Source organism: Thunnus thynnus, chromosome 21, assembly GCF_963924715.1.
Source record: "Thunnus thynnus chromosome 21, fThuThy2.1, whole genome shotgun sequence".
Taxonomy (NCBI): domain Eukaryota; kingdom Metazoa; phylum Chordata; class Actinopteri; order Scombriformes; family Scombridae; genus Thunnus; species Thunnus thynnus.
Genome location: NC_089537.1, coordinates 10582665 through 10610471, shown reverse-complemented (window position 1 = coordinate 10610471; position 27807 = coordinate 10582665). Strand labels below are relative to the sequence as shown.

Below are 27807 nucleotides of genomic sequence, written 5' to 3'. Positions count from 1 at the left end.
AGCACCGAAACTGCGCTAGTAAAAATAACTAATGATCTTAAAGTGAGCACAGATAACAAAAATGTATCTATTCTGATACTTCTTGACTTAACTGCTGCATTTGACACAGTAGATCACAAGATTCTTCTAGACAGACTTGAAAATTGGTCTAAAAGGTACAGTGCAGTTCTAAATTGGTTTAATGCATACCTCACTGGCAGAAGATGTTTTGTTAGTCTCGGCAACTGGAAAGCATGACAGCCTTTTTGGCATCCCGCAGGGCTCAATTCTTGGTCCTTTATTATTCTGTTTATATATGCTACCACTTGGTAAAATTATTGGTGATCATGGTGTGAATTATCATTGTTATGCTGATGACACTCAGTTGTATTTATCTGTAGCATCAGATGACTCTGATGCATTCCCATTGGATGCGCAATAATTATTCTTAATGAAAAGATGCCAAAAAGATGACTCATAGTTTTGTACTCTCTCGCCTGGATTATTGCAATGCACTTTATTCAGGGTTACCAAAAAAAAAAAAAATAGATAGGCTGCAGCTCGTACAGAATTCAGCGCCCAGGGTTTTAACAAGAACCAGGAAAAGAGATCACATTAGTCCAGTTTTAACATCATTACACTGGCTGTCTGTATCACTGAGGATTGATTTTAAAATTCTTTTACTTGTTTATAAGGCTCTTAATGGTTCAGCATCTTCATACATTTCTGATTGCTTATCCGAATATGTTCTAAACCGTCCCCCCAGGTCACGTAGTGCAGGCTTGCTAAATGTTCCAAAAATTAACTACACAAAGTATGATGAAGCAGCCTTCTGTCTCTATGCAACAAAGGTTCAAAACATACTCCCACCACAATTAGACAAGCAACTTCTGTTGATAGTTTTAATACCTGATACCTATTTTTATGATCTTGCTTTTCATTAAATTTATTCTCTTTTTTAATAGCACTGTTTTTGTGTGATACTGCTTTTATACCTTTATACCCATTTTATGCTTTTTATTATTTTATTGCTCTTTTTTATTGCTCTTTTTTATTTATAGAATTGCACCTCATGTCTTCTTTTTAATACCTATGTCTTTGATTTTATTTTCTCCTGTGAAGGACTTTGAGCTGCATTTTATATATGAAAGGTGCTGTATAAATAAAGTTTATTATTATCATTTATTATTATTATGTAAGAAATGTAGGGAGGCTGGTGACATAACAAGTGACAGTTAAACTGTTAAATGTTTAATGCGCCACATCCCTCATTGGTTTCCATGGCAATGGCCACTATTAAACATGTTATTTCCTTCTCCGTTGTCAGGGACATTCCCGATAGCAACCAGACACAGACAGACAGGCGGGCACACACACACACACACACACACACACACACACAAAAGGGATTTAGTACATTAAAAATAGGATACAGAGGTATTTTACAACAAAGAAATCCTTGTTTGGCAAACATAACAGTTGATTGATTTATCGAGGTGTTGGGGCTGCAACTCTCAAAGCCACATGCATGATAAATCACGTAGTACTGTTCTGTCACATTATCGTGCATATTCAATACTGAGATTATCAAAACAAGCTACAATGGTTCATTGTAGTACATTGTAGTTGACAGTTTGCAGGAAACACTGCTGCTTTGGTTTTTTTTTTTTTTTTTACAAATTGTTGACAGCTAAAAGAACATTTCAATTTCAGGCTTAAAGGAGCACAGCGTGTGTTGTGTGTGCACATGCAGGGTTGTCAAAAGCAGAATATAACACACAGAAACACAGTGCAATCAAATATCTTCCTCAAATAAGTCAGCAGATAACAGGCAGTATTAGAGCAAGAGATCGATGTAGACTTAACACATTCAAATCCGGTTGGGAGTGAAGCAAAGTCTATCAAGCAGAGCAGAAAACAGTGATTTTCTAATGATCATCTGTCTGGGTTAAGGAAATATTAAGCTCACATTAGATCAATTATGCCTCATTGTAAGACAAGGCTAATGCTGTCAGTGTGATGGACAAAAGCAATGCAAATGAACCTTGATCAATAGAAACCATAAAGCATAAAACAGACCACAGAATCAATGAATCAATCAATCTTTAGATGCACAATCCCACAAATCTGTGACATTTCTCACTACAGAGCGGCTATGTCTGGATAAGTAGCGTGTTGACAGGGAATAAAGGAGAAGATTTTCAGCCAAAAAAGGTAAAGAGCTCTAAATCCAGAAGCCGTCTCCTCTCTCACTGTGACAGACAGCGCGACACCCGGCTGCTGCTAAAGCTATTTAAACTGTGAAAGCTAATGCTTTGGGATAACAGGAGCAAACACTAAAGCTGACAGTCAGCAAAGCATTTCTAAAAAAGACTGTACGTTGGAAGGAGGGGAGGACAGACCCGGGAGACAAATTAAGACGTATTGGAACAGGTGTATTAGCTGTGCAACTCATGTGTCATGAAAATGAATGGGCCGAAATCAATGCAGCGAGACCAGCCAGATGTAGTCTGCTAATAAAGAAAAGAGCAGAGACAAAAGCTAAAGTGATGAGGATATGATTAATGAAGTGTTTACAGATTATTCAGTGCTTTTTTTTAAATGTGTCCTTGAAATGATAATTACATTTATGCATGCACTGTAATCTACATGTAAATTAAAAAAAAAACCATCATAACCCAAAACAACCCAAAACACAAACAACACAATTTGGCTGTGGAGTATAAATTAGCTCCATTATTACATCCTTATTTTCATCAACATGTCTGCTTTTACCTCCAGTAGACTCTTTTATACTCAACTGTTTCTACACTTAGCACTTCATGTTTGATTACTCTTGGATTTGCACCTACTGTCTTGGCGCTGTTTCAGCGGCCCATGCCAATTGTTTGGGATTATAGATTTTTTTTAGTGGTTACTTAAAGTGTCGGTGCTTATGCTGCAGTTGCACTTGTTCGATCGATAGAAGCATCACCCAAATCGTTTAAATCTAAAATACAGTGTGGACGTTTCAGACAATATTGGCCCAAGTGGAGGCAAGATAACCACCAATCGATAGAACGCTGTTGGTTAAGTGTTTAATAGGAGCCAACCGGTGCCCTGAGGGAAACATGTAGCACTTATCCGCCATACTTTAGCTTATCATACCAGTAAGCCAAAGACTCTGGAGAGCTGCATCAAATTAAAATGCATTTCCGGTCTCCAGGTTAATCACATTTCCTTTTAGAAGACCCTCTGGGGCAGTATTCCCCTGAAGATGCAAATAAAGATTTGAACAGGTTGGTTCCAAAGAGAGAAATAATATAATGGAGGATGGTAACTGACCTATTTAATCAATGACACAATGACATCCAGTTGTTTTTTTTACAGTAGATTTTATTGTAAAACAATAGTTTCATTATTTTACATCACTTAATCAAAGTAGATTTAATGTAAGGGATGTTCAGTGACTTGGACATTTTTTTGTATCCATTCCCTGAGTTGTGCTTTTTAGTCACCATCTCACAGAGTTTCTTGGAGTATTTTTATTTATTTTTCTGAATAAATAAAACTTTGAAAAATAACATAAATTTAGTTGTTTTCTTCACAGAAATTAATGCTGAGGTATATATTTTTTAAAAGAAAGTTTTTTTCTTACACCCCTTAAAACCAAGAAGGCCTTGCGACCCCCCCTTGAAGCTTTGGTGACCCCTACTGGGGGTCGGACCCCCGGGTTGGGAACTAGTGATTTAGATCACTCTGTAGAGATCTGAGACTGTCTCCCAAGGAAAACAAACACAAGGTCAGTCGCTCACAAACAACATATAGTTATGTCAGAGTGACAGATGCCATCTATCAGCCGTAGTATTTATGACTAGGAGCACTGGCACAGTTGAGATGATGCCTGTATAAGTCGACAAAGACTTACAAAGACCACTGTTCATTTCCCATTTTTTAAAAACCATAAGTATGATCCATCGTCCCCTGACTTTAACCCTGGCTAACTTTAAGGAAGTAGTAACTTTAATCTACACCACGTTTCTCTAACCTTAACAAAGCAATCGTTTTAACACAAACCGTGATCTTTCCCTAAACTTAATCAAACCTTGACCGTAGTATTGTCATCATCATAAAACATAATTATTTTTTAACAGTGATTTGTAACAGTTTCAGAAAGCACAGACTGCTGATAGAGGTGCCAGATAAGAAAACACTCTGATGTGTCTTTCTGGAGCAAACATGGTCAAATGATATACTTGGTCATTTATTTTGGAGGACATGTTGAGAGATCTCTTCACTTTAACATAAAAGGGTCTTTTTGTGTTGATCAGTGTAAAAAAAAAAGCCACATTAAATCTACTTTGATCCAATGTTATAAAACAAAACATGAAAACTTCCACAGGTGGTGAATACTACTAGATTGTGTGCTTGTCTTATGAATGTTTCTTGTTCTCAGGTCTCTCTTTAAAAAGGAGACGACATGATTACATAAAGATTAAATTAAAAAATCAATACTTTTTACAGACACTATAAATGAGAGTCAGCTGTAAATAAAATGGTGTTGATTGAGATCACAGAGCCGCTCCTTTTCGCAACCCTTCCCTCCCCTCATCCACCTTGCATGGCAACAGCTCGGGTGAGGAAGAGCACGGCTGACCCAGCCCAGAATAAACCAGGTTACTCCTTCAGGGACCTGGGGAAGAGTTGAAGTGGCAGACCTAGTTACTCCCACTCATCCTCTGTCTGTGCTGTGGCTGCTGCTTATCAGGAGTCCAATGGAGAGTGACAGAGCGTAGATTGAGTATGCGTAGAGGGTTATGAGGCAACTAAATAACATCTCATTATTTGCATATTAGGTGCAACATTAATTCAACATTAGTCTTTTGTGCCTGTATATATTTGCCTTTGGTGAGCCTGTAATTACATTTAAATGTGATGGGAATGAGTTTTCTCAATGTGAGTGAGGCTTTGTAGGGCTAAAGGGCAGTAAAAGATAAAAGAGACGCAGAGGAAGATGAAACATGTAGAAGAAAAGACACATCAAAGTTCAAAAAGAATGACCATCCACAAAATATCCCTGCATGATAGCCTATAATGTAATATAAAGCCTCCACGACCCTCCTCTCTGCCTCTGGGTATTCTTCTCTCGAGGTGTCAGCAATTTCCTCCTATTAGGCTACACGTAGCTCCCCTCTGTACCAATGCAGTCTGTGTAATTAAAGTCAGTTTTTTATATTCCCTTTTCTTCACTGTATTACCATCTCCTTCTGTTTCCTCCTAAACTAGGTTAATATGGAAATAAGGATCTCCAAATTTGCTTCTCTAACATGCAGCAAACCCAAAGATTACTGAGCACCACTCACTATTAGATCTTCCCCTTCCACAGATATCTTTAAAAACCCATCCAAGAGCAATAGTTCAACATTTTGGGCTTATTTGATTTCTTTCTGAGAGTTAGATAAGAAGATTGATATCTCTCTCATGTCTGTACGATACACATACGGCTACAGCTAGCAGCCAGTTAGCTTAGTGTAGCTAACAGCTAACAGCTAACAGCTAACAGCTTGATTTCAGAAAACAGTATTATATTAAGAAATATTACAGTTAAAGCCTGTAAAGTGGTTTTCTTTTTTTTAGCCTTTGGCCAGAATATGGCTAACTGTTTCCCGCTAACATAAGTTAACTGGCTGCTAGATGTAGCTTCACACTTAGCGCAGGCCCACTCCTAGCTATAGGTAACCTAGGCAACCCCCCAGGGCGCCGATATAACAAGCCAATTTCACTATGCGCTGGAACAAGCTGCAGTTAACACGCTCCCAGGGTGAAGCTCACCTATAGCACCAAATGTGCTGATTTAGCATACAGACATGAATCAATTTTCTCATCTAACACTTGGCAAGAAGGCATATAGTCATTATCGAGACAGTGTTTTTATACGTTTATCCATAATTACTGATTTTCATGCCTTTATTTATTCACTTTTTAATTGATTTTCATAATTGTGTTAATGTTTTTATCTGATTGTAAGTGTCATCTCTATTTGCAAAGCACATTATATTACTGCAATGTCGATTAAACAATTAGTAAATAAAGGAAATTAATCTGGCATCTGCCTTATATACATTTTTATGTATAAATTTATATATAGTATAGTAAATTAAATATGTTTGGGGTTTTGGACGGAAATTCCTGGATTTCACTAGTGTGTGGATGTCATTAGTTACAGCTCTGATAAGTTGACTTGAATACTGTATGAGAATTAAAACATTAGAATTGATATCTTTACTGAAGTTGTAGGACAGGGAATTAAAGTAATAAACAAAACAGCATAAAAACAAACATTTGTACAAAATCATCCACACAATTAGTGGCTAAATAACACAGATGTAAAATCTAATGTTACATCAGCTCATTCTCATCCTCCTTCTCTTATCAGCATATCAAACTATGGTACTGTGTCCTGTGTGTTTTGCATGTACTTCTTTTGTTTTTCAGCGAGCGAGCGTTCCCTTTGCTGGCTCCATGTTGTTTGTGAAATTGATTTTATGATGAATCTACAGAAAGTAAATGAGGTGAGCAAAACTCAGTGAAACAAAACAACAACCTCAAAGCACAGGCATTTAATCATTACACTCGAGAGGACAAAACCAAACATGCACTAGGATCAGATGTAGATCCCTGGTACACATGTAAGAGCGATACTGTATCCTGACCCGCTGCTGCTTTGTCGAAACCTTCCAATGCGAGAGAATACATTAACCTTTTACGAGACGATGATCCTCGATATTGATGCGCTATCAATGCTCTTCAAAATTAAACCCCGCTGTGTGATTGCCGCGCTGAATGCCGCACAGCGAAAAGCCCCCTTGTCATTTCCCCTCCATTCATCAGGTGACACGTTGTCACGGCAACCGCAGACACAGACACATGCATCCTCCATGACAAGATGGTTCTGTGTGAGGTTGTGACAGTTTGCGGTTTGGGGAAAACTCAGCATATAAAGGTGAAAACATGCTATCGGTATCGATTCCTGTGTAGTTATTTAGATGAGACAACAGCTGATTGTGTGATACTGTGTCTCATCTTCGCTGCCAGATGTTTTAATGCTTTTTTTTTTTATACATGACTCATATGTCTAAACTTAGCTGGAACATATGCTCTCCAGTCGCCATCTATCTATCCATAAATCCCTGAATGATTAAAAATAGCCCGGGCGGCTTTGAAACCACAGGGATGATGTATAATATAATGTAATGAGGTGTGGTGAGCGGACAGGACCGTCTAAGCCTGACTTACCGTTGACGCAGAACTCATACGGCGTACAGAGCTCGTCTTCGAACAGACAACCTGGAGTTGAGAGAAGGTGAAAGAGGAAGAGGAGAGAACAAGAAGAGACAAGTAAATATGTGACTCAACAGCTAAGAAATCCTCACACCGAAGTTTCAGCATGGTTTTAAAAAACAACACTCCAAAAACACAAAACTTATCCATGTTTCAGCTGGTAAATCAATTGTTTTATTACTTAATCTAGTGCTGAAACTATTAGTAGATTTAACAGAAGATTATTTTGATAATTAATAATTTGTTTTGAGTCATTTCTTTAAGCAGAAATTTTCCAAAATCTGATTCTGGTTCATCAAATGTGAATATTTTCTGGTTTCTTTAGTCCTCTAAGATAATAAACTGAATATCTTTTGGTTGTGAACTGTTGGTCGGGACAAAACTAGACATTTGAAGACATCATCTTGGGCTTTGGGAAACAATGATTGACATTTTTCACTATTCTCTAACATTTTATGGACAAACAAGTTATCAATTAATCAAGAAAATTAATTGTCAGATTAATTGATAATGACAATAATCATTCATTCATTCATTATATCGAGAAAAAAATTACCAAAAATCTGAGAATTTGCTGCTTCTCTCTGTTTTATATCATTATAGGTTGAATACTTCTGGATTTTGGACTTTGGATTTTTAGGGCCTGAGCCCCAAATTGGCAAAGACCCTCTTGTATCTGTTCTGTTTCTTTCTTTCTTTCTTTCTTTCTTATCTTGCCACTTCAGACCTAATTTTGACCCCCTAAACATCTCACCAAACGCACATCAGGTCTGGTGAAAAATTTGATAAAATGTAAAAATTATCCCCCAAAGTGCCAAAATGTGCTCTATAGCACCATCTATGTATCTAAAATGGCCGCCACAGCCCGTAGGAATGTCGTAGAGAGGTCGAACCAAAACTCAATTATTCCTCTCATCAAGACCTACAAATCATACACTGACACCCCTGACCTAAATCCAACAGGAAGTCCACAATTCACCCATGAAAGTATGACTTTGTGCCAATTTTGGACCTTGAATAAACGCTATCTCCTCCTAGGGCGTTAATGGTATTGGCTTCAAACTTTGATACATGACTTATCACACTGTGCTGAACGAAAGTCATTACAAACTTTGTAATAACTCGAACGGTTTAGATCTTGTAAGCCCTGAAAGTTGGAGTGCCACATTGCACCTTACAATGTAAACCAATGGGGAGGCAATCTCTGGGCATGGACTTTGTGCCAAACTGGGGCGTCTGACATCTAAACTACAAGTCAGACCACTTTCAAACCTGTATCAATGGATTTGTGATGAAAATTCCTACTAAAATATGATTTTTAATGTAAGATTTGGCCATAGTCATGGGATTTATGAGGATATTTCACAAGAAGAGTACTCTGAAATCCTTCTCTCCAGCTGAGAGGGAAAAGGAGGGAAGAAAGTGGGGGGATGGGTGCCACGGTTAAATGCAGCTCATTTTTGAAGGATACAGCAGAAACGTCTATATATATACAGTACATTATATACAAACTTTGTATGAAGTTTGGTGTTATTATCATTTATTCTACAATAATTATGACTCTATAAAATTTGTAGCTCTGTACTGCAGTTTTTCCTTTATTAGGGCCTGAGCACCTAGCGGTTTGCTCACACTCTCCATTCAAATATATTTGAGTATTTGTGTGTCCAGCTGCAGTTACTTATTGTCTCTACACATCTGACAGCAGTGATCAATGCTTACTTTTTTGTCGAGGAGTACATGTGTTCCTAAATGAAAAAAATTAGGAGCACGCAGAAATTTATGAGCACACTGAAAAATGTTCAAGTAACTGTTTATTTAAGACAACAATTTATCACATACATATTTAAATGCTTTGTGTGTGTGTGTGTGTGTGTGTATGTAAATCAAAATTTATGTTCTCTTTAGGGGTGCTTGATGATGGCAAAAAGCATAATCACAATTATTTTTGCTCAATATTGACATCACGGTTATTTAACACGATTACTTTTTGACATTGTCATTTTTGGCGATTGCCGATATATGCATGTATTTTTTCCCACTTGGCTGAGGAAACTATTGCACATGCAAACATAGATTGTACTAAGTATGATCAAAAAAGACAATATATGAGGGAAGAACTCAAGAGCTCAGCATTAAAACTTTAATGAACCTGCCAAGTGGGTGGAGCAGCAGTTTTTTTTTTTAGTTTATTAGACAGACAAGATTGATGTGTAGGATTTAATATTTGGTCTACAGTCCGAAGTGGAGGGTGGCAGTAATGTGCCTAATATGCTATAATTTAGTTATCGTTGTGTGGCAGTGGCAAACTTTGCATGTTTGATAAGAGTCCCGGCCTGAACACATGTACATGACAATATTCAGTCAGTGATGCTAACTGGCTGAATAGCGCCCCCTACGAAATTGCAGCAAAGCAGCCCCAGCAGCGGGCAAAATAGTGGACAAAGGAAGTGATGTTTATCTCCTTCTTGCACTGTCTGAAAACAGCCCCGGTCTGAAGACATCTACATGCCCGTGACAGAAGCCCTTCGACTGCGCCGCGGCCTGATGTGCGCAAGGGCGCGAAGGCCCGTTCAACACTGCTTGCAGCTTTAATTTTTTTTACTATTTTTTGATATTTTATTGTCTGAAAGATGAATATATTATTTGAAAAAAAAATGGGAAGTACGCTTATTCACTTTCTTGCTAACGAGAAGATCAATACCACTTCACACTTGTATTTCTTGGCTTTAAGTGGTTGCCAGGCAACCAGAGGAGAATACAGGAAGTCACTGCTCCCAGCCAAGAAATAGTCCAGTACATAACCCCCATAACATGGTGACCTGTAGTTTTTACACTTCCATTGTTGTATGGATTAACCATAACATGTTAATTAATGAGCTTTAGAGGTGCTGGTCGGTGTATTTTGTTACCCCTGGAGTGAGAAAGGATAGCTGTTTTCCTCTGTTTCCAGTCATTATGCTAATCTAAACTAACAAACTGTTAACAGAGTGACAGAGTACGCAGGCAATTAAATGAGAAGACCAACACCACTCTCTCTTAAACATAGCCTGGCTCTGCCCAAAGGTAACAAAATCCACTAATCAGCACCTCTAAAGCTAACTAATTAACACAATATATCTTGTTTTCTTAATCTGTACAAAAGCATAAAAATTAGTTTTTGCTACCTTCAGGTAGAACCAGGCTAGGTGCTCCCCCCTGCTTTCAGTTGTTATGCTAAGCTAAGCTAACAAGCTGTTGGCTACAACTTATATATTTAACGTACAGGCATGGGAGTGGTATCAATCTTTTCCTGAAACTCTCTGCAAGAGAGTGAATCAGATATTTTCCAAAATGTTAAACTGTTGATTGAAAATGGAAATTAGCTGCAGCCTTAATTTAATAATATAAATCAACTTATGATGGAAGAAGGAGGAAATTGTAAACAGCTGTAGCAAGTACACTTGAAGACTCAGGTTACAAAAAAATACAACAAATGCCTTGATATTGCCTATAAATTGAGGCAGAAAACATGAATATGTGAAAGAGGAACAAATAAACAGAAAATGTATGAAATTGCAGAATAAAATTAGCCCAATGTTACAAGTTCTATATATGTTACTGCTCTATAAAAGTACAGCTTAGTACTGCATTAACGCTGGCCCCGGGCCTCGCCACTAATGGCAGAGCCATCAATCATCAATTAGTGCGACGTGTCCTATCCTGTCTCTGACACTAATACCCCAACTCCATGGGCAACGTTTCCACATATGAATGTTGTATGAATATTAATGAACTTTAACGCTTTGACTAGGGCTAGGTGTTCCAGACTAATAAATGAACAGATGGCAGAGGCATTATGGGTAGCTGTTCCCTATGTTCATATTTCACATGTGGGAGTTGCAGCGAGCAGAGGACTGATTGTTCTGCAGAGCGATCTGCACAGGTGATCCTCCACGTTTCCCGGAGAGGACAGAGAAGATGGAAAAACAAAAGAGTTTGTAGGGTAAAAACTCCTCTTGAAATGTTATTTTCTGTCTTGGAAGCTGACTTTAGTGGCTCATTTGGTGTCAAAACGAGCCCCGACGGACTTTCATCCAAGAATTAACCCACTGAGAACATACGTAGCATTTGTTCAATAAGCTTCTGACATGCTTATATAATAGAGTTTATGGCATTTGCACTGTGGGCAACACAGAGACGATCTTTAAACAACTAGGCCAAGCCTCAGCCCTTTTCCTTCAAGTCTTTTATCTTTGTTATTTCCCTCCTCCTGCTCATCAGTAGGAGTGAGAGAAATTGGATGCGCCCTTTTGGCCCCGGTGGCCTCGATGGACAGCAATCAGCAGCTCGTGACCATGAATAAAGAACAGGCTGAGTAGGAGGAGAGGTCTTCTTTAATAATGAGAAGAGATAGGTGCGGGAAGTCTGTTAATCAATTCATACTGAAAGGACAGATAATCAGGACAGGTGCGGATGAGAGAAGAAGTTTTCAGGCATCACTTGTTCCAAGTTTCTTTATTTCAGATCCACCATTAGGATCATTATTCAGTTAAGAATATCGAGGACCAATCTGTGTGAAAACTTGATTATACACACAATATGCTGCTATTTTGTTTGAGAGTTGAGGGCACATTTTATGAAATTACACCTTTTGAAGGTAATGGCTTCCATATGTCAGCAAAATGGTTATTTAATGATGTTGCGAGTGAAGCGTTATCACAGAACTGTAAGGTCGTTTACTTGTCTACAACAAAACTAAAAGGCAGAATGTCCTGAACTGAAGAGAAACAACTTGCACAGACCAGAAATGGGTGTTCCAGCAACTCATACCTGGCTGTTATTCTGCAGAATACTTCTCCTAATATATGACTAATTTTAATGGAAGGATTATGAGAAAATAGGCAAAAAATAGACCCCACTTTGTTTTCCTATATTTTTTAGCTATACTTTGTGGGTTAAACTGTGATCATGCCTCTAAAATGCTGTTATTAGTTGAAAACTGCATCTGAACTTCAGTATTTTGCTTTTAATCTCATCTAACACCTTTACAAAGTCTTAAAGCTGCTCTAAATGATATTTTTCTTTATTATGATTTTTTTATTTTGAAATTTCAAAGTTTAATGTGAAAGGGGTCATTCGTTGTGTGAACCCACAGATAACTGTCACCTGACTCTGCAAGTCTCCTCAGGTGGCGTTTTAGCGTCTTTAGTGGCTTATTGTTTTGGTTTTGTGACCTGCAACTTTACTGTTTTGGTTCCCTCTCGCCACTCTCGATGACGTCATGTCCAGAGGCAGCTGTTTTAAGTGAAAAAGCTCAGATAAACCCACTGTGCAGTACCTGCCAAGCACCAAATGGAAGACAAGACAAAGTTAGCAACTAGCTGGTGAACTTAGTGAAGCATTTAGCAGTTAAAGAGCCAAATATTTCCCTCAGAGCTGGTGGAGACCAAAAACAAAGCTGAAAGAAGACTGAATGGTGGGTTTACATTCTCTAAGTGGCAAGAAACCACAACTTCAATGTTGCTCCTACTGGGTGTGTGAATAGGTAACTGTTTTCTATCATGTTTGCCATATCAGCTTTATAAGGTGATAATATTTCAGTGTTGTGTTTACAGCTTGTTGTGCTGCTCCAGAGTGGCCCAAAAAGTCTTTGTATGCTTACTGTAGTCTACGTATGGGCTATGCAGCTGTATTAAATAGAAACAATAAACAAAGATACAATAAAAAAAATAAATAGAGACTTTGTTATTTGCAGGTAATTAGTATGGGGGAAAAAAATACATGATGGGGCCAATCTTACTTTTGATAGACACGTTTGTCTTTCCAAAGAGAAATGGTAATAACAGGGCTGCAACTAATAATAATTTTAATTGAATTTCAACTTATTTTCTCGATTAATTGATTTTGGTCTATGAAATGTCTGAAAATAGTGACAAACGCCCAAAACAATTTCCCAGAGGTGAGATTTTCATAAACAAATTACTTATTTTGTCCATTTCATATCACAAAGGTACCAAATTTCATATAAGGCAGAAAATAAATCTGGAACCAGAGAATTTTGAACAAGGAAAGAAATGATAAATTCATTATCAAACTTGGCGCTAGTTCATGTTCACTCAATTGATTAATCTACAAAGTGTCTCAGCTCTAGTTACTAACAGTCCCTTTACTGTCTCTGAGTCCCATAACTGTTAAGTGTGTTCGATTTTCCCTTTGTGCTTACATTTTACCAAGAATTTAGATTTAGCCTTAAGAGGGATGCAAAAGTATCCGAGACCAAACTTATACAGAGCAGTCACTTGGAGATGGAGGAGCCACGCAATCCCTCTTGACCATGCATCTCACCGCTGTGCAATTAGTGTCAGTCCATTCAACTTTACCTCCTCATCACTTCCCTGCTTAATTCATTGGGTTCTCTGGGAGGCCTTGTCAGCTCTCAATATTAATTACAACCTTCCATTTAATGAAGCATCCAGCCGAGCATGGTTTGTCAGACGTTGCGTTTGTGTCTGCGTGTGCGTGTGTGTGATAGGCAGGGACATTCGACTGATAACGCCGCACCCCCTTTCTCCGACACCATGCCAGAGATGATTAAAATGGTGCCTTTTAATTAAAATGCAATCACAGTGGATGCTGCTGATAACCTCAGGCGGAAAAAAAAAAAAAAACAGGATGCGACTCGTGGATGAGGAAGAAAGCAGGTGGAAAAAAAAGGTGTCTTGGCTATATCTTAATGAAATATCCTGACAAAAACTGGCCACATTGTCTCTTGTAACTCCGTACAAGATAATTTCCCAAACAAAATGACCTTTCCAAAAAAGCGCTAGGCTCGCTATTGAGTGATGATGCTCTGTTGCCATATCAACCTCATCACAGATCAGTCACAGTAGCTCATCAATTGGAAACTGACTGTAAGTCAAGTCGAGTAAATGCAGCCACAGTGGGAGTCAGAGGATTGACAGAGATGATGTCAGTGTGCTTTTATGACTTAAACCAATCAATGCAAGTGTTTTATTTTCTGATGATGTAACTTATTCTCAAACCTCAAACTGTTTAATGTGATCTTTCTTTCTTTAATTAGTGGTTTTAACACAATATAATGACAACACATGACAATAAAGTTTAAAGAAAAACTGTTGTAATCATATAAAATATGTCGTCATAGGAGAAATTATACCTGTTGACAAATACTGTACATTAATAAAAATGTCCCTACTTCAGCACACAACTACATTATACTGTGTTATAAACTATTTTTAATGTTTAGGCTATATAGTGCTGTACATATACATGCTACATTTTAAGCTAAGTGTTACCCCAATCATAGATTTAATGCACTAGTACTTGTACTATAGGGCTGCAACTATTATTTTCATTATTGATTAATCTGCAGATAATTTTATCGATAAATCGTGTTGTCTATAAAATAGTTAAAAATACCCCTTATAATGTCTTAGCGCTCATGTTGACGTCTTAAAATGTCTTGTTTTATCTGATCAACAGTCCAAAAACCAAAGATATTCAGTTTATTATCATGTATGACACAGAAAAGCCTCAAATCCTCACATTCAAGAAGCTGCCACCATCAAATTTTTTGCTTAAAAAATGACTAGAATGATTATTTGATTATCAAAATAGTTGCCTGTTAGTGTTAATATTAAAAGTTGATTAACTGGTTTATTGACAACAATCTTCATAAGAGTTTCCAGGTTCTCAAATGTGAGGATATGCTGCTTTTTTTTGGATTCATATCATTGTAAATTGAATATTTTTGGATCTTTCAGATTTCTACATGTCACATTGAGCTCAGGGATATTGTGATCTTTCAATATGTAAACAATTAATCAATCCTAAAAATAACTGCGGCGTGAATCAATAATGAAAATAATTATTAGCAGAAGCACCAGATAGGAGAGAACTACAGGCGCTCTAAATGTGCAGAAGCTTCCCCTCCCAAAATAGACACTGTGTGACCTAATTTACAACTACTATGAGGCAGCTGTGGCTCAGGAGGTACAGCGGGTCGTCCACTAGTCGGAAGATCGGCGGTTTGATCCCCCCCAGTCTGCATGTCAAAGTGTCCTTGGGCAAGATGCTGAACCCCAAATTGCTCCCGGTGTGTGTGTGTCTGAATGTGCATTAGATTTGAATGCGATGAGCAGGTCGGCACTTTGCATGGCAGCATTTGCCATCAGCGTATGAATGTGTGTGTGAATGTTGACATGTATTGTAAAGCACTTTAAGTGGTCGGAAGACTAGAAAGGCACTATATAAATGCAGTCAATTTACCATTTACTACAGTAAATGTCAGTTCACAGTTCTTTAACATGATATACTGATAGCTGGTAGGCCTGTATTCTGAGGAGGTTGTGAAATTGAAGGTAAGGAAGACCTGCAATCCTACTGATATTACATGCAATATGTAATAGGTTTTGTATAAAAGCTCTTCCAGGATCTGATGTTAGCATACAGAAAAGGGAATTATCTGTGGCCTCGGCTTCTGTGTAGCAGAGAGACACTTTCCCATGATGCCCCCTGCCTGCCTTATTAAACTAACTGCTACCGAAGGCATCGAGTGCCTCTTCTTTATAGGTAAGCAGGGAGCAACACACAAACACAACAACAGTTCACCTTCAGCTAATATCTCAGCTACGCAGCGTATCGGGGACATAACAGCATGGGTGTCTCCCCTTGGGGGCATGAAATCAGAGAAGCGTGTTTAAAGGGAAATGCTCGTTTAAGGTCATTTAAGGGAAAGCAATTACATAAGAATGACTGAGAGTTTCTCATTAGAAAATAATATAATCAAATTAATCTCCAAACTAATCTTCATCTGTGTCATTAAGTGCATTCAAATAAAACATTCATTACAGATATCAGAGCAGGTGTGGATAAACTGCGTCTCAAACGTTTGGCCGTGGCTGAGCTGACCTTGCCGGGAACATTAAATGTGTCCCAATGAGGCAAAGCCCAAGGCTGAACAAGAAGTCACCGACTTGATCGTTCACTTTCCCTCACAGGTGGTTGGCCAGTGCCGGGATACCATCTGTGATGTCTGAGGGGCCAAGGAGGACGCTGGGAGCCTGGCAGCGAGGACAGCCACTCTCCGAGCCTGCTGCAGTTTAGGACATATTTCATTCACTCTCTGGGGCCACCAACATATCTTTTATTATAATTACAGGCTTTGACCAAGGACACCTGACTCATTTTTACTCATGCACGCACACACGAACACCTATACTGTCAGCCAAAAAAGCCATTTTAGAACAGTGCAGCGGGCGACAGCTGCAATAAAAGTGCAAGTGAATTGAAAAGAGAGTGTTTGCTGGAGCAGGGACAGCACAGTAGAACATCACCTGCAAGCAAATTAGCATCAGCTTGACACCATGTCCGCAGATTTAAACAGCTTGTGTCATTAAGGCGCTCTCCTGCTAAAATTAAAAATGGCTCCAAGCTTTTCTCTGGAAGGTCTGTTCTTGTCAGAGGCTGCATGTCACATGTCAGCAATTCAGCTGTGGTAAGTTATCATTATCTGCAACATTTTCATACTTTAAATGACTGAAGACTGTGTTATAACAGTTGTTTGAATCATACTATGACATTCTGGGCATCTATTTTACTGTGGTGACTCACACTGTGAACAATTTATTTTCACACCACAAGGGGGCACAAGGGGAGGCTGTAGCTCAGGAGGTAGAGCGGGCGTCCACTAACCGCAGGGTTGGAGGTTCGACCCCCCCCCCCGCTCTTTCTGTCCATGTGTCAAAGTGTCCTTGAGCAAGACACTGAACCCCAGGTTTCTCCTGATGGTCAGATCGGCAATCGGTGTGTGAGTATGTGTGTGAATGAGAGGCAAAAATTGTAAAATGCTTTGACTGTTAAGGTAGAAAGACGCTATATAAGTGTAGTCCGTTTACAAAAATACCATGATGCTTCTTTATGTCCCTTTCACATCAGAGAATAAATCTATTCAAGGACATGAATAATTAGTAGGAGGTAGGAGCAGGGAGTTAGGGGGCTTGGAGGTCACTTTGATTGAAGAGGGAACCTGAAGTGAGACCACCTGACATCCAGAGGAGTGTAACAAAACACATTTCTCACTGACTTTCCAGAGAATTTCTCTCAAATTCCCAGACAGGCAGGTCACTCTCAGTCACTCAGCTGCCAGCTCCAGGCGACAGCCCAGACAACGGCCATGAATTAAAGATGGCAGCATCACTGCGGCAATGGAGGACCCAGAAATAGGCCAGCTTGACCTTTTTCCCTGACCTGCACTGAATGATTCAGACATTTGATTTTCTCCCTTCTTCTGAGGTGTGATTGGGTGTTGAAGTGCAGAACCGGAGCAAGTCAAACAACTAAGCGTCCATCTCATGTACTGAGGAGCTCAAAGTGAACTAACACAACCTGGCCTCAAGGGAAATCTCTAGTCATCCAGATGAAGTAAAGGTTTAATTCTTATAGGTGCCAGTTGGACCTTGCCCATTTGAAGCGCAGGTCATCACAGCACTACAGTCTTCTGCTAATTTCCTGCAGAAACAAAGCCAATTGGCATGAAAATGAAGGTGCAATGCCATTTTTATTAGGCTTATGTCATCTTTGTGCTTGTTTGGTAATTTCATAGCTCCAAATGAAACTTCTCGGCTGCACCACCTGTGAGTGCTTTAGTTGTATTAAAGGGGACATATCATGCTTTTTGTGACTTTCTGTTATTTTTATACTGTTATGATGTCTGATGTCTATGTTAAACATGGACAAAGTTTGAGGTGAGTGTATGTAAAAATGCTCCCAGCAAGTCAACAGCCAGGGCTTCAGCCTCCTCTGAAGGCATTTGCGATGTTACCTCTACTTTCTCCTCGTGATGATGTCGGATTGTTTGCGCATAAACACAAGTGGCCGTCCATTTCAGTAGCCTTTGTTTCTAAGGTTGTTGCTAAGGTTGTTCCATGGGTTATCCATGTTGTCCACTCCCATTATTTCATATAGGATTTGGACTATACTACTACCACCGGACTCTGACCAATCAAAACAGAGTGGGCTCATCAGGAGGGGGAGCCTTAAAGAGACGGGAGCTAAAACGGCCTGTTTCAGACAGAGGCTGAACTGAGGAGCTGCATAAACAGCCAGTATAAGATAAACAAGGAGTTTGTTCAACAGTAAATCATGCAAAGATATTCCAGTAAAGCCCCAGAATATAAATATAGACCTGGAAATGTTCATGATACGTCCCCTTTAACGCAGATCAGAGGGCAATTTTGGTATCCACTTAAGCATAGAATTGCATCCACATTTCCACCCACTCAGAAAACTTCTCATCACTAAGGGAAGGGCAATTTTTGTGGCTTCAGTCAGTGAAGGAGAAAACACAAATCTTTAGGATCAAATCACACTTGTTTTCATGAGGTATATTTTTTATATGACTGAGTCCACACTGAATGAGATTAATGGGGGATTCTTACCAATAAAGTCATCCACAATTGCATGTATAAAGACCTTCCTTTCAGCTGATTAAATCTGTCCAAACACTAACTGGCACAATTATTGAACCTAAACCCAATCCTGCCTTCATTCTTTTTTAAAATCTATATAACAAACAGGAAGACAACTGTCAGCGTATTTCATCATCAACTTGAGCTCCAACTTTCAAATATTATCCAGTTATTTCATGTGTTTCTGTGCGAAGGCTTTCCTATCATCCAATGACCATCTTAGCTCAAGAATATCTAAACCACCTTACATGTGGTCTGCTGTCATTGCCCTCCATCACCTCACCTCCACCCCATATCAAGGCCTCATCTGCGGCTCCCTTGAGGGGGGATCTCTGATTTGCTGCTATTTATAGGACTCCACACCCATCTAATCAATGGGGTCAACATGTCTATCAAATAAAGCTTCTGCATTCATGCTAACTTGTGTCTTCCCTGAGTGAACTATTTTTCTGACATATGGTTACCCAGTGGTAAGCTGATTATCAGCACTGACTGTAAGCATTAGGGTATTCAAATGTGCAAAAAAAAGTGCAACCTACTGTATATTTGGGAAAACTGAAAAGTAGTTACAGTACCAAACATATCTTAAAAAGGAGGCATTATAGAAAATTAAATATGTATAGTCTTGGGATGGATTTTACAGTTACAGAAACCTGCATTAGTTGAGCTTTATGGTCACATGAGGGCAGTAAAACAAGTTGAAAATACAGCATTAACATATATATCTTATAGATTTAACATGGTGAATATGTTGCCTGTTTACACAGACACAGAGCAAAATTAGCATTAACCTGGATTCATGTTTCTGGCCATCGGCTTAATATAAAATTTGCTCTCTTTTTAGCTTAATGTTGTTCTCCACCAACTCCCGAGGGACATATCTGTCTGTGAAACTGCTAAATGCTCCTTTGTGTTCACCAGCTACCGTCACTAACTGTGTGTCTGCAGTTTGCTGCAGGGCAGGTAGCATACAGTGGGTTTATGAGAGATTTTCTGCTCAAATGAGGTTGATAAGAGTAGTGAGACTAAATCAAAACAGTAGAGTTCTGGGCAGGAAAACCAAAATAATGAGCTGAGAGACGCTAAAAAGCTCCAAAGAGCTGAGGGGACCTGAACTACAGAGTTGGGTGATAATTATCTTATGGTTTGTCACTATGAGCAAAACCTTTCACATAGTACACATGGTCATTTGATCCAAAATATTGATTAGTGCAGCTTTAAAAGTTCATTAAAGCATAAAGCTGGCACTCCTCAGTGGTTTGGAGAAGGCATTTCTGGCACAAATTCACCGACTTCTAAGGTGGATGGAGAATGATTCACTAAATTTGATGAAATTGCACCATTTGAACAAGTCGTTCTGAGCTCTTCCCCAGTATAATGTTACACCAGGAAAAAAATAAAGGACGGGGCAGAGTCCGGCAGTATTGTCATACAATAATGCTGCAGACATCCTGTTTCATTAGAGGTGGGAGTGAAGCAGCACACCAAATAAATATTGATGGATTACAGCCAAATTTGGTGGAAAAATGTCACTAATGTACTCCACAAAAAGCAACGGTCATGCCAATTTGTCACAATATACCCCCTTTAGGTTTGCAACTGCAACTAGAAATGTCTCTCCCTTGCCTTGCCTTGGTTTCCCTGCTGCATGGAAATGGTCTGGAGTATTAATCAGTATCACCCTAAGACGAAGCAGACACATTACTGCTTTAATCACAGCTGAGATACTATAGATTTATTCCTCTGCTCAACTTGCTGCCTTCAGAATCCTCATTACCGTGTTATTGTCCTCATTATAAATCTTGCTCTGCAAAACAGAGGTGACCTTCAGACTGACCCCTTTGCCGACACCATTTAATTTGAACCGAATGAAATACTTGGGAAAAGGTATAACAGAGCCATCCAATACTCCTTTTAATACCTGAGGATGTTTTCACACTCTCCGTGTCACAAGACTCAGGAGATCAGGTATATTGCAAGGTGAGAAAGTACAATAAGAAGGACGCTCTTTGCACTTTCTCCTCGGAGGCATAAACAAAGATATGCAAGTGGGGAAACTGTTTTGCCAACATAGTAGTGTGAATATGATGTATTTTAACACCCGACAAGTCTCAAAAGAGTGAAAAGCTTTTATTGAAATGTAATTTAATTTTAGAGTGTAAAAGAAGAGCAGTCCTCCCCAGAAAAAATGTAACATAACCTTCCTTGCCTCTCTGGTGGCACACTTCCTCCTTGACCTAGAATATCTTCTGGCTTCGCCCTGAACAGAAACAGGAAAGAGAATAACAAGATGGATTGCCTCGACACGTCTGTTTGACACAATTCTGACTTCCTTCCTCTCAAGAGCCGCTGACATTTCTCGGGGAAAAGACACAGACGCGCAGCCAGCCGCTTTGCTCCCACTCCCTCGTCTCAATAACCACTCAAAGCCAACACACTCCTCCGAGCATCTGTTGAGTCAAAGAAACATCGCACTTCGTCTGTTATCACACCAGCCGCGGCTACATCCCAAGCCAGGAATATACAGCCTGCTTTGTGTTGTTTTTCTGAAATTCGGTGCTTACACTTTGAAGGCAGCAACTTAGAAATTAACTAAAAAATAAAAGAATACCCATGTTTCCAGAGAAATCTGAAATGAATGGCTTAACAGTTTGACTTCCTGAACCCCTAAAAACAAGACTTAAGCAGCTGTATGTTGGATCGGTGCAGCTGAGAAGAGGTCGTCTGTAATAAACGCGTGCCGTTTATTAGTTAGAATCAATAGACGAATATTACATTCAACAACAGATGATAGCAGACAATCCTAATGTTAGATCAATTACCCTCATATTGAATCAACAGGCATACATTACATTCAATAACAGATGATAGCAGAAAATCTTAACATTACATCAATTACACTCATATTGAAAGCTGCAGCTGTTGAGATTATTAATTTAGAAAAAACAGGCTCTCCAAATAACACACCAAATGTTCATTTAACCATCCTGCACAGCCATGTGCACAAAAGAAGGGATGTATTGTAGGCTACAATAAAAATCTCATCCAATAAATAGTTCGACATTTATTGGATGAGTCAAAGCCTTTAGTGAATTCTAAAAAGGCTCCATATCCAAAGTGTCAATAAAGTCTGAACTGGAGCTGACCCTTTACCAGTTCAGACCAGATGACTCAGACATCCTAAGAGATCAGAAACCTTTACTGAGAGTGTGAGACACACCGATGCACTATATTAGTTTTGGCAATCCCATTAGTTTTTATCCTTGGTTCAATTTTTATTTTAATTATGATTTGGTTTCAAGAGGGCATTCAGGCAGCGTTTTGGAAATGGAGTTTTCATTATTCAAAAAAAAAAACCTTTGCTTTTAAAATCTAATATGAGCCTTTGTGAGGAGTGTGGTGCCAGTTTTGATGGTGAAAGCATATTGATATGATGTCTACATGGACGTATTATGTGTTCAGACAGTTGATTAAAGGTTTTTAGCCACGCTTGCAGCAATGTTGGTGTGTTGGTCATTCAGCACACACGGCTTTGATTCAGACTTAAATATCTCAACAACTATTGGATGGTTTGCCATGAGATTATGTACAGATATTCATGGTCCCCATAAGATGAATCCTACTGACTTTGGTGATCCCCTGACTTTTCCTCTAGCACCACCATGAGGTTGACAGTTTTGTTTTTCAGTTACAAGTCTCAAAAACTTTTGGATGAATTGCCATGAAACTTTGTACAGACATTGATCTCCCCCTCAGGATGAACTGTAATAAGTTTGGTGATCCCTGTATCAGATGATGTCACTCATAGTGAAGAACCTACAGAGAATTATCACCTGTCTCTGCAGCTCCTCTCGGCTTTATGGAGCTTTATAGCGAGTTTCAGCTCTTTGTTTAGCTGTCCACCTGCAAATTTACTGTTTTGGTTCACTCTCACTGCTCTCATAGCGTTGTTTCCGACTGAAGCAGGCAGCTGTTTTCAGAGAAAAAGCTCTAAAAACCCATTGAACACTACCTGCTCAGCACCAAACGGCAAACAGAAACAGCTGATAACTAGCTGGTGAACATAATGGAGCATTTAGTAGCTAAAGAGCCAGAAATTTCTCTCAGGAGTTGATAGATCAAAACCAGAGCTAAAAGAGAGTGAATATTGGACTTACGTTCACCAGATGGACAGAAACATGACTCTAAATGAATGATAATGTTGCTCCGTAACTGCTGGATGTGGAAATAAGCAACTGTTTGCCAACAAGTTAAACATATCAACTTAAAAGGTGATAATGCTGTATATCAGTGTTGTGTTCACAACTTGTTTCCGCTCCCCCCAAATGGCCTAAAAATCAGTTAAAGCAGGTTTCTGGTTAAAATTTAAACCTGTTCCAATTCATTCCTTTATACCCGAATAGGAAAAGTACAGTAATGACATTCCCATTTGCCTGAGCTGTACTTTGTGATTAGTGCTGATTAGCAAATGTTAGCATGCTAACACACAAACCAGTATAATTAACAAGGTAAACAATATAAATATTAAACAACAGAATGTTAACATTGTCACTGTGAGCGTTCAGCATGCCTACATTAGCATTTACCTCAAAGCACTTTAGTACAAAAGTGCCTGTAAGTACACATATATAAATACGGATGACATGTCTCCATTTCCTGCCGCTATGCAAAGGTGAAGCCGAAATATCCTGTTTCCGGAAACTGCCATCTTGCTAGTGTGACATCATTTGGAGTCAAGGTCTGTGCAGTAGAGTCGGGTGGCGGGATGAAGGCCAGTGGGACGTGCCCCCCTCAGCCGTCCCACCACCTGACAGAGGTTTGAGAGCAGCTGTCACAGCTGTCAATCATGACATCACACTGCCTTTTTATACCATCAAATAATTAATTAAAGACAAACTTATCAGAAAAATTAGAACTAAACTACCTAAAATGACAGAAAAAATCTTTGAGAAAAATGTATTTGACATATACTCTGATTTTTTTGTTTGGCTTGTGTCTCATCCGCTAACATGGACCTATACTGCAGCCAGCCACCAGGGGGCAATCGAGATGTTTCAGCTTCATTTTTGGGCAACTGTCATGACGTCCATCTTTATATACAGTCAATGGTACAGCCTCACAGAACTGTTAGCTGTCGTATTCTCCATATTTATACTGTTATGGCACCAAAAGCCTAAATGTGAGACTTATTCATTATTTATTTGACTTGGATTTGAAGTAGAGTTGTAGTTACCTATTTTATTTCCTTCATTTCACAAAAATGTTCTTTAGTTTATTTGAAATGGTTTAAAATGCTCAGTGTAACATTTTCTGCTTGCTCCCAGGATAAACCACATTGAAATTAACTGGTCCCTCGAGAAATCCAGGGAGTGTCCTAGCAACTCAGGAAATAATAAGACAACACAAACATATAGGATGAAAACAAACCACCTCCTATGAAGCAAGATACGCGGCCTCACATGGATATATACCATACTCATCCACTATGTAGTAAATATCGCAGCACATTTCAATCCTCCCACATGATTTACAACCACTATAAGATATTTGATATCACCACTCAGTCCTGATATCTACGGGTTGACAGAGGCCCGTGGCGAAGTAGATAGAGCTCAGCAGCTTATGAATCAAATCTAACTTGTCTGGGTATATTAGGCGATGGCTGCTGATAGCCAGCCGTAATGAAAAGACCCAGCAGCGCAGCCTCAAAGGAGAAAGTCTACATGTACAAGCTGGAGATAAGACTGACTCATATCTACAGTCCATCAAAACATACTGTAACACTCTTTTACTTGGATATTAAGGATAGTTGGCTCTGTAAAATGGGTTTATCCCTGAAAGTTTGCTGCAAATACAACATGAGGCATTAGTGTTAGACACAACTGATAAGGTGTGATAAAGGTGTGATTTTTTTTTTTCATGCTTTCTCACTTTTGTGAAATGTTAAACTCCCCACTCAGTATGATCTCAGCGTTCCTGCTAGATATCTGAAAGCATCATTAAAGTAGGGCTGACACCTCGGTGTATATTTGCCTTTCATTCAATTCCAAATGTTCATAGTTTATTTTTCATTGGATTTAATATTTCTCTATTTACTCGATTCAGTATCTGTTCAAAAAAAAAACTTGCTGAGAGTACATTTATTAAGCTAACAAAACATGACCTTGCAGCTGCAGAACGGCTGTCTAGTTAATATGGGATTTTCAGTGGTTGTTATTGGGATGCAGGACACTGGCAAACCACTGCGAACAGAAGAAAAGATGCTGAGCAGAATTTCAACAAGAGGCCTTGTACAGTAGCAACACCTTAGCTGATTGTGAGGCAACACAATCAATTTCTGTAAATTTTCCGCCGGCAGGACTTTTCATAGTAGTCAGTGAACTCATTATTCAAAATAAGCTGTTCTTAACTTATTGTAAACAAGGAATAGACCTTTCTGCACTCTTATAGTAAAAATTAATTGAATCTAAGTTGGATAAAAAGATGCCAATCCTCGATAAAACTCCATCTTGTTTCTCTTTTATAAGTCGTACAGCCTTCCAAGGTGTCGTTTATGATATAATTAATGCATAACAGTGTTGTAAAGTTTGTCAAAAGCCTCTCACTGGTAGCGATAACAATCTTGGGTTAATTCTCAGGGATGCTTTTGAACTGCTTGAAGGCAGCGGACTCAAGGCTGATTAGCGAGTCACCTCAATGGGGGGAAGCACAGGAAAAGTACATTATGTTAACCAGTCCGTGACCTCTGGCTGTTCTCTGGAAGACCAGAGCCTCATCCTGGAGGAGACCGCTCGGACGTCACGATGGGATCAAGGTGACTGAATAGCATGTCTTAGTATTTTATTGCTGTTTAGCTCATCCTTTAAGGGCTTGGGTGAATCTAAACCTATGTGAGGCAGATGTAAATTAAACTACAGCAGAGCTTCTCTCATATAAGTAATCTTTAAGTTATCTTTATTTCTGCTTTCACACTTCCAAAAGCTCATGCATTAAAAAGTCAAATTCTGTGAAGTCATAATGGGTTTGGGTATTAAGTGCTTCAAAAATTTCTAAAGAGTTGACACTACTTCATATGAATTTGAAAAGTTCATGTTTTTAGTCTCATGCACCGGGACCAAATGCGCACCACTCGTTAAATTTTACAGCACTTAATTTCATAATCAGCGTGTGTAGCCGCAGACTTATTTTTCCTCCCGTCTAGGCTTTCATGTGCTCTCAGACGAGGAGGACGCACACACCCACCCACACGCAGCACGTACTCTTTCTGTCTCTCCCACACAAACACACCCACCCAACCACACACACACACACACACACACATATATATATGCACAGTTTATCATACTGTATGTGTATATATATATATGTAGATATAGGCAGCTACGTCACCCTGATCCAAAGCTTGCCAATGACACAGCGTAATGCGCAGTGGGACTCATTAAAAACAATAACCATCTCTAACTCCCAGCCACACTCTGACAATGGAAACCTCTTCCACACACACACAGAGAAAAACATACTCAGAATTCAACGAGAGAAACGCACTCGGCCGATAAGCACTGACTCATTCACAAGTATTCTTTGCATAAATTAGCCAACTTGCAGGGAGGGGGAAAAAAAACCCCATAAAGCAAAACGGCAAGTTCTGAGGTTCCTGTATTATTTTTTGCCAATCTAATAGCCTGCAACTGCAAAGATTAAATGTCTAATAAAAGAATAAGAGTGTGCTGGACGGTGTTTACGTGCAGATTACACAGGATTTTAAAAAAGGATGGACACTCTCTTGTTCTAAATATACAGAATATGATGCAGTTCCGATGCCTGTATGAATCATCACTTAGCAGGAGTGCCAGCCTGAGACCTATATTTGCCTCTTTGCTATATATGATAAAGTTGATTCTGTCATGTGCTCAAGACTGCTGATACTGGATCAGTAGGTGTGATTAGAGGTGTAAATAGAAGGCGGCAAGTGAGGAAACAGTAAGACGAGTCTAAACATCCTCCAATCTGCCTCTCTATTTCAACAAAAAAAAAGGGGACACAAGCATCCTCATGGCTTCTATAATATTTCATACTTTGGACACGTGCCATGATAATTACAGTGTAGTGTCTGAGACATGGCTGGAGGAACAAATCAAGGATAATGAAAATACCAAAATGAAACAGGGCTATATGAAAGATGCCCTTTTCCTGAGGAGGCATAGGATATTATTAAATATTTAACTGGATTTAAAATTGCATGCTCCTTAAGGGGAATTCTTATGAGCACAGAAACCATTAAACCCAAAATGAAATTTAGTGCATTATTACAGTTGTGTCAATTTGGCTGTATTGTTGGCTGCAGAAGCAAAAAAAAAAACTATATCATGCCAAACAAGTCTTACAGTAAACATTGTATCCATTGGGCCTGATAGATTACGTAACATCTCATTTAGGAGGTTTTGATATCAATCTGTCACAACAAACTATTAAACATAAGTTCTGTAAATTGCAAAGAAGGCAGCATGTATTTGCTAATGCTACAATATCAGAGTCAATAGTGACATTTTCTCAACTTTTGAAAACAGAGCAAATCTTACTAATTCGACCCAGACAAACCGAGACAGTCCGGTGGCTTTATAGCGCCGTGCACGGACCGTCCGTAAAGCATTAATCCGAATAAAACAGAAGATATTTTGAGAATAATAATATAGCAACAAAAGCTTACCAAATTTTCTGTCAGCGACGGCAGGTGAGGAGCAGAGGCTGACAGCCAGAGCAGCGAAGAGGATGGGACACCACAGTGGATCCATACCTAAACAGAACTACTAATCCATCGCACACCTACCGCTAAAACAGCATGTTTAACGTCAACTCAGGTGTGAGCTTGCTCGCACGAGACCTGGACTAAAGAGACATGTTTGAGTCGAAGAGAGACGAGGAGGAGAGGAGGAGAAACGCAGCTCAGCAAATATATATATATATATATATAAAAAGATAGCGCTAAACGGCACACAACACAGGCGTTGTTTCAGCACCACAAACAGCAACCAGCTTC

The 27807-nt window shown here is 39.1% G+C and overlaps 1 protein-coding gene across 1 annotated transcript in view; it reads right to left on the bottom strand.

Annotated features, from left to right (window-relative positions):
* The window catches only part of ptprn2 (protein tyrosine phosphatase receptor type N2), a 133963-nt gene extending 106156 nt beyond the window's left edge, over window positions 1-27807 (bottom strand). Inside the window, exons 1-2 of the mRNA XM_067578215.1 lie at window positions 27478-27807; window positions 7255-7305 (exon numbers count right to left, since the gene is read on the bottom strand). Coding sequence (XP_067434316.1) covers window positions 7255-7305; window positions 27478-27562 — 136 coding nt within the window. The 5' untranslated portion in view covers window positions 27563-27807. The remainder of the gene's footprint in view (window positions 1-7254; window positions 7306-27477) is intronic.